At 33.5% G+C, this 10,803-nt stretch overlaps 2 protein-coding genes across 2 annotated transcripts; both read right to left on the reverse strand.

Moving 5' to 3' along the window:
- Nucleotides 1–297: 297 nt before the first annotated feature.
- Nucleotides 298–4,078, reverse strand: LOC105632328 (Hyaluronan / mRNA binding family). Its single transcript, XM_012214681.3, has 7 exons — nucleotides 3,653–4,078; nucleotides 2,582–2,903; nucleotides 2,406–2,471; nucleotides 2,148–2,277; nucleotides 1,017–1,175; nucleotides 870–926; nucleotides 298–709 (listed from the first exon to the last, which is right to left on the reverse strand). The coding sequence occupies exons 1-7, from the start codon at nucleotides 3,840–3,842 to the stop codon at nucleotides 533–535; spliced, it is 1,101 nt and encodes a 366-aa protein (XP_012070071.1). The 5' UTR covers nucleotides 3,843–4,078; the 3' UTR covers nucleotides 298–532.
- Nucleotides 4,079–8,315: 4,237 nt separating this feature from the next.
- Nucleotides 8,316–10,107, reverse strand: PLA-I{BETA]2 (alpha/beta-Hydrolases superfamily protein). Its single transcript, XM_012214679.4, has one exon. It carries the CDS (start codon nucleotides 10,019–10,021, stop codon nucleotides 8,489–8,491), a length of 1,533 nt encoding a protein of 510 aa, XP_012070069.1. The 5' UTR covers nucleotides 10,022–10,107; the 3' UTR covers nucleotides 8,316–8,488.
- Nucleotides 10,108–10,803: the final 696 nt, after the last annotated feature.

Here is a 10,803-nt window from a genome sequence, read left to right on the forward strand (position 1 = left end):
CTCAGGAGCTTATAAAAAAATTCAATCTCCAGGACATTTAGATCCATAACTTCGCCACCAAACAAATGAAAAGTGTACATTAAGTTGGAAGCAACAACATTGCTCATTCATTTCTCTTTAAGCATCAATTTAAAATAACTATTAAGAAACACAGCAGACAGAAAATTTAGAAAGGGCTACAAAGTACTTGACCTAATACAATCCAAAACTGATGCCACTACTCAGTCCAAGACAATAATGACTCCATATCCCTAATTTAAACCAAAATGGAAAAAAAAAAAAAAAAAAAGATGGGGGTGGGGGGAAAAAGAGTATGCATGCATATCAAAGTCGAGAAGGAATCCCAGGCAGATACCCATGGAGGAATATCTAAAATTTACACCCAAACGACTAAATGTTAAAAAAAAAAAAGGTTTATAATGCATGAAATAACATTTCCTGTTGACAACCTCTGAATCAAGCTCCCAAGCACATAGCAAAGGAATTTCAGACTGTAGATGCCCTCTGCGACCATGAAAGATGAAGTAACATCTCACTTGCCACCCAAGGAGGGGAACTGCCCACGATCTTCAATTGAGGGGGCTGCAACATCACGTGCATTGCCTCCAACATATCCACCTCTTGAACCACGGCCACGGCCTCGACCACGGCCACCAGAGTAGTATTTCTCTCCATCAGCAGGCTTCAGGAACTCAGTTATGCTGACAGACTGCAAGCAAATACATTTGCAATCCATGCAGAGAGCATACAAAGATATTACTGAACAAGTAATGATCAATGATTATGTTTATTGCAATAACAAGTTAAGCCCAATTGAAAACATCCAAGAACGGCATAAAATAATGTGATAGCAAATTAAACATATCCACCTTTTTGGCTCGGTCTTCTTTGTCAGCAGCATCCTTTCTCTTGTCCTTTTCAGAACCCTTGGAAACAAATAATTGCATTTCAGTGTCTATTTAACTTTTTCAAAGTAAAAAATCATACATCATTCAAGGAGTGAACACTGCTCTTACCAGTTTGATAAAGATGTCATCATTGCCCTTCTTGTTTGAAAGCTGAAGCATGGAGCCAAACTCTTTCTCCACATCAACCTTTCGTTCCTCAGTCTTTGATGAGAGCAAAGCCTTCCTCTTTTCTTCAAGAATTTTCTCATACTCTTCCAAGGTCATTTCCTATTCACAAGAAAACAAATAAGTACATCTTCATCAAATATTGTTGTACAAAACTTATAGTTAAGATGCAAAAAAAAAAAAAAAAGAAACGAGATGATTTGCATCTTTTCAACAACATGATCAAGCACTTCACTAGAGTGAACTGTTCACCTTATTGTAGCAATGGAATCAACAAGGGTACTCAAAGCAAGATTAATCATACTCGGCGGCAAAAGATTATATTTAAATCTGTGACCCCAAGCAAACTAAATCTATTCACCCAGAATGCCACTCAGAGAAGTTACATCCTTTACAAAATAACGTGTGTGCATCAATTAAAGATGTTTTAGCAACAAGCAAAGAAAAGAAGTACAATTTGAATCATCAATATAAAAGAAGGAATTTACCAGAATTTGAAAATTTAGCTTCCAAAGCCACTAGCATAGTTTAAGTAAATAGGAAAACAGGTGCCTTAATTGAAAATTTTGGAAAGCAATTCTACAATCCCACTATTCCAAAATGATAAAAGAGATGCACATTGACAAAGACGGAATAATTTTAGAAAAATGACCCACATTTCATTCATCCAATATTCTTGCTGATTTTAGAACTCGTTTAAAAGGAATAAACGACTAAGCAGTATTAGACAACAGTAGTTTCTTGAGTGTGTAAATTAAACAAAACACAGCTACCTCAGCTATGAGGACATCTACAGTTTTAATAGATCCCAAACAGCAGACTCGAACATTAGCACAAATTCAAATTTTGTTAGAATCCATTAAACAGCTCAATTTCACTGAACCAGTGACCAAATTAAGAACGACATTTAAGTTTAGCTTACAACGAGCCAATCTGCAGTGCAGCAATAGTGCTATTAAAACTTGGAGAATTGTAGCAACAGTTGAAATAATTCAATCGTTTCACTGAACCTAACTATGAAAATGCAGATCAAATGAAACCAAAATACATCTGGTTCCAGAAAAGACAATGTACCTTGTCCTCCACCTTTTCTTCTGGTTCATCTGCTGGACTTTCCTTGTTGGCATCTGCAGCATCCTCCTCTCCTGACGGCTTCTCCGCAACAACGTTCTTTTCAATTTCAGTAACAGGTTCCTCAGTTTCCCTTCATTTAGCCAAAAATAAAAAAGTAACTGTAGATGTAAATATGAATGCCTTAAACCACAAATATAAGCTCTCTTATAAGACCAAAAGTTTTAGGAACAAATTGGATTGGCACAATAGGTTACTTACTGTGCTATCTCATCAGTAGGAGTCCCCCAATTACCACGACCAGCTCCATCACGTTTGATCTCATTCCTGTGAAATGATGAAGAATAAACAAGCAGAGACAAGCAACCATGATTAATAACTTGGAATAACATAGGTGGTGTAGCGGATTATGAATGATCATTTCAACAAGCACTAACCCACGACCAGTGCCACTGCGGCGTTCATACAACCTTCGTGGACGTTCACCTTCTGCAGTTTCCCCATTACTAAAACCACCTCGGCGACCTCCACGGTAACCACCACCACGAGGTGCGCCATAGTTACGCCTCTCAGATGGCTTTCCTGCATCTCCCTCTTCAGAAGGCCTGAATCCTCCAGTGAATCCATTGTTGTTACCATAGGTAGCTTCATTGTTATTAGAATCCCGATTAAATCCACCTCCACTTCCACGTCCACGGACAGAGCCACGTCCACCACCTCGACCTCCTCCACGGCCACCATCAGTCTTAGCTTCCCTCACTACTCAGTAGGATTAAAAGAATTAGGATGCACAAACAATATATATGCAACTTAAACTCAAGCCATAATTTATCTCAAATAGTACCAATTTTAAGTAGAATACCCATAATGTAAAACAAAAACTGACAAAACCAAGCCACATAAGATCCAGACTAGAAAATATGTTAAACAAAAGCAATAAAACGATTAAAAGGAATTGTGTAAAGATGAGTTAATACTGTGCGCACTAATCAGATGGTAAAAAATCACCACATCTATTAGTATGGAACAACATGGATACAGCTTCTAATATCATAAACACCCAGTCAACTAAATCCAATAAACACATTGAAAAACAATTGGTTTATGACTCTATACAGTCAATGCAAACATGAAAAATCAGCCAAGACAACTGACAGTTAATACATTCAATCAAATAATGCCAAAGAGAGAAAAAAAAATTAAGGAGGAAAACAGGAAAGTATATGTATTGGCTCCTAACCCTTTCGGAAAATCCCTCCGCAAAATAAATAAAAATAACAATAATTATCTTTATCAACATCTCATGAACTTGAACTTCAAAACAGGTAAGAACCTAATTTCATCACCATATAATACAAAAGCCACTGATAAACAACCGATATTTGCTAAAAACATATAGAAATCAACTATACACTTTAAAATTAACATTTCTAACACGAATCGAATAAGAAGACAGAATAAACTCTACAACTAAATAAAAAGAGGATATAAAACGAATCGAAGCTCACCAGCCTGAGCAGGAGGCGGTGGCTTGGTAGGAAGCTTAGCCGGCTTAGCAGGCTGAGATTGAGCTTGAGGCTGAGCTGGAGCCGACGGCTTCTTAGGCTTTTCCACCTTGAGCTGAGCCGCAGCAATGAGCAGACTGGGGTCTTCATTGTCATCGTCGCCGAGGAGATCGAAAGGGTTCATGGTTGCCATTTGTTTAGATAGTCGAATAGATAGACAGAGATTGAAACCCTTCCTTTTTAACTTCTATTAGTTAAAAACAGCAGCCAAGAGCCTCTAAAGCTTGTTCGAACCCATGATTGATAAACCGATCTAAGTTTGAATCGATATTGTCTGAGGATTGTTCGGGAGGTGAGATAATGAAGACGAAATGATGAGAAAATTGAAGAGAGCTTTAAGGTAGTGAGGAAAACCCTAGCCAATGCGGCAGAGAAATAAGAGTGAGACTCAACCTAATCTTAAAAACCCTAGTGGGCAAGGATACAGTACACTAGGTTGCATACTATAATTTGTGCTTCTGTTTATTTTGGCCTTTTTTGAAGAAAATACGTTGACGGCTAATTTTTTTGAAGGGTATGTTGAAGGCTAATTAATGTAATTAATCAATAAAATTAACATTTATGAATAAGATTTTTTCCAAATAAGGAATGTTACCATATGTAAAATCTAACATTAACATCAAATATATATGTTTCCCTTGGTTAAAGAAAAAATGTGGTCTCACTCTAACATTTTTATTTTCTATTTTTTATTTTTTTTAGGTTTCTAATAAATATTCTTATACCTTTTTAGGTGTGATACTAATTTGGTTGCCAAATTTATATTTATCTCTCGTTGTAAATATTTTTTACATTTCTATTTCTTAATTAGTACTCTCTGAATAAATATAGATCATATGTTATATTATGGTTAATAAAGCAATTAATTCTTTTGAAATATAATAAAATATTCGTTAATTTAACTAAATATTTTTTAAAAATTATAAAGATAATTATTATATTTAATATAAATAAAAATAAAATTGAAAAAAATAATATTAATATCCTCAAAACAGATTATTTTTATACCATGTACCGTGATTATACTCTATAATAATATGTTTGATATATCAAAATTAAGCACGGGGCAAATACGGAAGCTACAGGCTAAAATACAAATAAATGTATGTATTGTAGATTTTTAGATTTTGCATTCGGACAAATTAGAGAAGATGGGAGATGGATTCGTGGATAAGTGATGCCTACTGGTCTCTTATCGGATAATTCCACAAACTACAGAAATACCCAAAATATGTGTAAAAAAAATAAATAAATAATTGAAGTTATTGTCACAACAAATCTTGTTAACAACAGAATCATTAATTTTTTTAATGGTTATAAATATATCAGAATATTATTATTATTTTAGAGATTTATTAATCGTATTTCTTTTTTTATTGAATTTCACTTGTCTTTCTCTCAATAAATAGGTAATATTTCCACTTGTCATCAAAACAATTCATGTACAGTTATTAGAATAATAATAAAAAATTTGATTTTCTGTTAAATTAATTATGTCATGTTTTTAATTTTTAATAAAATACATTTTAATTGGCCAAACCTTAAAAAGACATTAAAGAAAAATAAAAAGGAAATTTTGGATTGTCAAGAGAGTAGTTATCTTACAAAATGTTGGATTATCAAGTTTTGTGGATTTTATTTAGAATTTTGATATATGTTAATAGAATTTGGTTTAATTGTGTTTCATTCAATAAAATTAGATTCATAGAAAATTTTAATTTTTTTTTATTTCAAATATAAAATCTTTGATTTACAAATTAATTTTGTGAAATTTATTTATTTCAAACAAGGGGCTAGAGAAAATATAGAGATAAAATTACAAGAGGGTCACCAAGAAGAGATATCTATTTGACTCATGACCGCAAAGATCATTTCTTTAGAATCTTAACCTACTCTTCTCCTTACCCAAATGAATCTGTCCATTTCAGAAAATCCATTGTTAGGCAGGCATTTTCTCTTTCATTTTCTGAAGAATATCCCCATGTTAGATTTTGTTCTCAAATTGGCAAATTTTTTTCCTATTTTGTAGCTTGGGGATTCCTTGTTTATGGGTATTGATCAAATGACACGAATGGGTGATTTTCTGTCACAGCTTTGAATGTGAATCACTACTCGGGTGTTGGTGGGTCAAGAGTTACAATTTACATTGTTACCAAGCTCAAACTTACCATATTTAAGCTAATTAGAGGCTAAATTTCAAAAGGCATATGTACAAAATAAATTATAAAGCCTATTAAAGACCTGAAACTATAACAACCGAGATTTGAAATGGTGATGGGAAGCAGCCGACCAGGTATCGAAGCAGTGGTGATAAACGTAAGTATTCAGTTGATCAAATCAAATTAACTCGGTTTTAGTTTATTTAAATATATTTTATAATAATTGAATTCAGAACCAAAATGTATAAAAATCAATTCAATGCAAACCAAATTAAATTAAGTTAGTTCGGTTTTGAGTTCAATTATTACAAATAAAATTAAATATTTTGAACTTAAAAATAAATTCAGTTAGTTATATACGGTAACTAAACCAAATAGTTTTATATATTCAAACCGATTAATAATTGAATTTTTAAAATAACAATTCGAAAATCCAAACAAAATGAGTTGATTTGATCTGATGTTTAATTAGAAACCATCAAACACTTGCCTAGAAGCTAAAAAAAAATTAAAAAATAAAGGGTTAAAAAGGGAACAAATCAACTTTGTCCATTTTTGTGGGTCTGTCGGATATGATTCCGGATTAATAAGGCCAGTTGAGTCGGACACCAAATGTTTAAAAAAAAAAAAAAAAAGTTTACATGTGTCACTCTTACCATTGGATTGAAGTCCATTTAATAAAATTGAACCCTAATTGGTAAGGAAAGAAAAAAAAATACACCCATTCTTATCAACTGTACTAACTTGGCTACTCATAATTAATTAGTAGTATAATACAATACTACTAACCATTGAAAAAAAAAAAATCCTTGGTTAAAAAAAAAATCATAAATAAGGACTCCAACTATGGCAGGCCCAATTGAGCCCAATCTCCCAGATGACTCGAGTCATAATTGGGAGCTACTATTTTTATGAACTGGGTTTTGGGCTGGATTTCCAACAAAGCAACAAACACAAAAGTTTATGTGCTGTACTTAAACAGGCCCAATATTGTTTGGGTCAAGTGGTTGACCCTTCCATATTGTGTTCCTTCATGCCTCCACATATATGGTCCTTTACTTCCCTTTTTCTTTTTTCTTTTTTTTTTTTTTTTAAATCAAGTCATGCCTGTTAATGTACAGTGATTATGTATTTGCAGTTCAGTTTTCATTGACAACCCCATGTTAATCCATAAACTTATGAGTTTGCCTTTTAATTTTCTATTCAATTATCTCACGGTGTCAATTATTGGACTCAATTGAAAAATTCAAGAATTTAAAAGACCTAAGTGAGCGCAATAAAGATGAAGGACCAAATTGAATTTTTGCTAAAAGGCCAATTACACCATTGTCCAAGAATTTATTATTTCCTTAAACTAAAAAATAAAAAAGTAGGTGTATTCAAAATGTGACTAAAAAAAATTTTAGTTCGAAAAACTGAGGTATAAATAAGGAGAAAAATTTTGAAACTCGTGACACCCCACTTTGACAAAAATAAATTATACAAAATTTTTATGGTTTTTTTTTTTTTTGAATTTTCATATTCCATGTTTGGAATATTAAGAAGATTTACTTTTTCCAACATATTATTATATCAACTATTAAGGATATTTCGTTGAAAAAATTATAATTCAATTTCAAATTTGCTTCAAACGTAATATATATATATATATATAATTTCGAGATATATAATGCTAATGAAATTGACAACACGAAGGGTATAATAAATTTTCATAAAGTTTACATGCTACAAAGTGTTTTCCTAAAATTTTAAAAGGTAAATTTATGGATTTAGCCTAAAATTTTTCTCTTTTTTTTTTTCTAGATTTTGTTTCAAAATATTAATTTAATAGAAGTTCTAAATATTAATTTAATATAAAAAACAAGAAATATTAAAATAGATAAATTGAAAAGAGATGATGAGAGTTTCATCTTCTGACAACAAAACACTATCAATCTGGATTCATGAGTCAAATTCAAATCGATATTTCCAACAATACAAGGAGTGGGGAAAAAGCTATATGAAAATAAAAGAAAAAGAAATTGGTATAAAAATGGCATATAAATAAATAAATATATATATATAGAAGGATGTTTGTATCACAATAACAGGTTTGACCTACAAATTGATGATGCCCAGCATGCGTCAGGCTTTTGATATGCTGGCGCCTAATTCAAAGAGCATGGCCGGAGCGATGACTTTTTTTTTTTTTTTTTTTTTTTAAATAAAAAAATAAATAATTTAAAATATAACCTATAGCTCATTTACTTAAAATGTCAATTAAAAGATTACTTATATTTCATAAATTAAAATTTTTGAACTTAAAATTTATGTTGAATATAATGCGTCATTGAATTTTTATATAACCCTTTTATTATTCAATGGTGAAAATTTAATTTCAAAGAAGCGTCACATAATGAAAATTTAATATTTATTCTAATTTACGGTATTTTAAGTAGTAGTGCTAATTTAGTAAAATGTCATGATAGATAGCTCTTCTAATATAAAATTTAGTTGTTTCCGGTACATCATTATTCGCACATAGAAGACAACTACAACAACTATATACCATAAGTATATTTTTGTCATTTGATTTTTTTTTTTTTTAATATTGACAATTTTTTTTTTAAAAAAGAAAATTTTATTGGGAAGGACTAGGGAGACAACCAGAAGTGGAGAATCCCTGCCTTTCAAGATTCAAACTCAAAGCATGTGCTTTGCTTGTATATAATTTTTTAACATTAGACCTTTGATCATTTAACAACTTCACTAAACTTCTCTTCGCATTTGCTCTGAAAGGACAATTCGAAGCTCTAAACCCATCCACCAGATGTAAGTAAGCCTCCAAATCATGACAACATGAAACATCTGCATTGGGTTTTAGATACGGAGACATTTTTGTATCAACACGTAGTTCAGCACCCACATGAGAATACGCCAATGGCATGTTGTCGTTTAGCTCTTCCACAACTGGTAATCCAGGAACTCTAGTTATGACGTCTTGGCTATTCACGATTCTTAAGACCTTGACGTTTTTAGAATTTATTTGGTTTGCGAATCCTCGGTTACCTACTCTAGGTCCGCCGAAGGAAAAAACTGCGACCGGCGGCATTTCAGAGGCACAACTACTTAAATCATCTCCTACTAACAGAGCCAAGGCTGCACCTAAACTGTGGCCTGTGACTGTAATGCTTAGGGTCTCCTCTTTGTATGCTTCTTTTAGCCTTTTTATCTCTGCAACTACCGATTCGGCTAGACTCGGCACATGATCTCCGCTCGTTTTGTACAAGCTCAAAAACCCACATTCCACCTTCGGTTGTCCATGGGTCGACTCATGGCTCCCAGGCATGTCAACTAAATGGGCTCTCATATTCTCAGCCCATTCAAGACACGTGGCAGTCCCACGTAATGCTATAACTATATCCCTTCTTCCCATCCTTTGGATCTCCCTCTTATCGTCACAAACTGCAACGTACCCGACCCAACTTGATCGTTGGGTCATCCACCCAAGATCCGGTGCTACTTCATCCACCCACTTAGGCAAACCGACCGATGACGTGGCGTAAAGACTTTTTGTAACCTTGTAAGACCTATCAGGCAAAGCCACGTGTCTAGGCAACGGCGCTGCCTCTGTTGACATGGCAGGATTTGAATGGAAAGCATGATACGCTGCTTGGACGAATTCACCGTATCGCACCACCTCTCGCCGGAGATTCTCATCTAGCGGGTCAAGTAATCCGACCCAATCATTACTTCCGTGATACTCTCGCCACCGTGAACCGAGATGATTCCTCGGAGAATACTCCTCAGTTTTGGATAATAACCGCTGAAGGCGGTTTAAATGCCGAGGTGACATTTCCTCGGCCGCTTTCATTTCCGGCCAAATTCTAGCCAATTTGAGTCCTTCAAGTAAAGCTTTACCTTTGTTTGCCAAAATCGATCCATTATTATTATTACTGTTAGTATTAGAAACTCTTTGAACTGGTAATGGATCAAATAGGTTTGGCTCCGGATTAGATTGTTTTTGAAGAATTTTATCGAGATTGGCCATGTGTTTCTTGGTCAGTTCAGTCGAAGTAACCGGTTTCAATGGTGACTGCTGGCATCTGAAACTGTTTCTTCTGGCCTGAAAGAGGTGGAGATTCTGTGCCGGAAGTGTTGCTCCGATCTGCATGGATTATTTAGAGATTGAGAGAAGTCAAAGGAGGTTGATATGTGATCTAAAAGGATAAAACTGCCAGTCGAAACAAAATAAGATGTAATGCAACAATAGGGGTATTTATAGACAGATGAATTAGTTCATGTTACCTAAAAAGCCCTTCAACTTATAGCTCAATAACAACAAAAACCAGCCTCTGTTTGTCAAAAAGTAACATTAATCAATATAAAGTAGAGGATGTTAGTTTGAGGGTCATAATTGGGAACTTGAAAATAAGGTGTGATTGTGATATCCGTGTTCAGAAAAACTGAAATCGCGTTCTTTCTATAATTTTTAATAATAATCGCTTCATAAAAGTCTGCCAACGAGTCGTGAAAACGATGTCCTTGTCGCGTTCTTTTTCTTTTTCTTTGTTTTTTTTTTTCTTTTCTCAGAGACAGGAAAGTTTAATTCAAATGACAACTTTAACCTTTGCCTGTTCTCATAGGATTGGCCAATTTGGTCGAAAAAAACCCTTCGTTGACATTTTTGCACTAAAATAAAGAATAATTTATTTAGGTTTAGGTGATTTATTTTTGGATGAAAAAGTATTTATTAATTTTTTAAAATTTGGAGAAATGAATAAGTGGCCGGTGCGATGTACGGAGGGAAGAGGACTCAATCTGAACGGTGAACCTCTCTCTTAATAAAATATTTGAACTACCATGTTAAAAGTTGTTTGCTTGTTTTGTTTTATTTGAATGTTTTGATCAAAGAAGAAAAATTTTAACATGTTAAAAAACATAGAATGAGAAATC

Source organism: Jatropha curcas, chromosome 4, assembly GCF_041381405.1.
Source record: "Jatropha curcas cultivar XTBG-Jc1 chromosome 4, XTBG_Jcur_1.0, whole genome shotgun sequence".
Lineage (NCBI taxonomy): Eukaryota > Viridiplantae > Streptophyta > Magnoliopsida > Malpighiales > Euphorbiaceae > Jatropha > Jatropha curcas.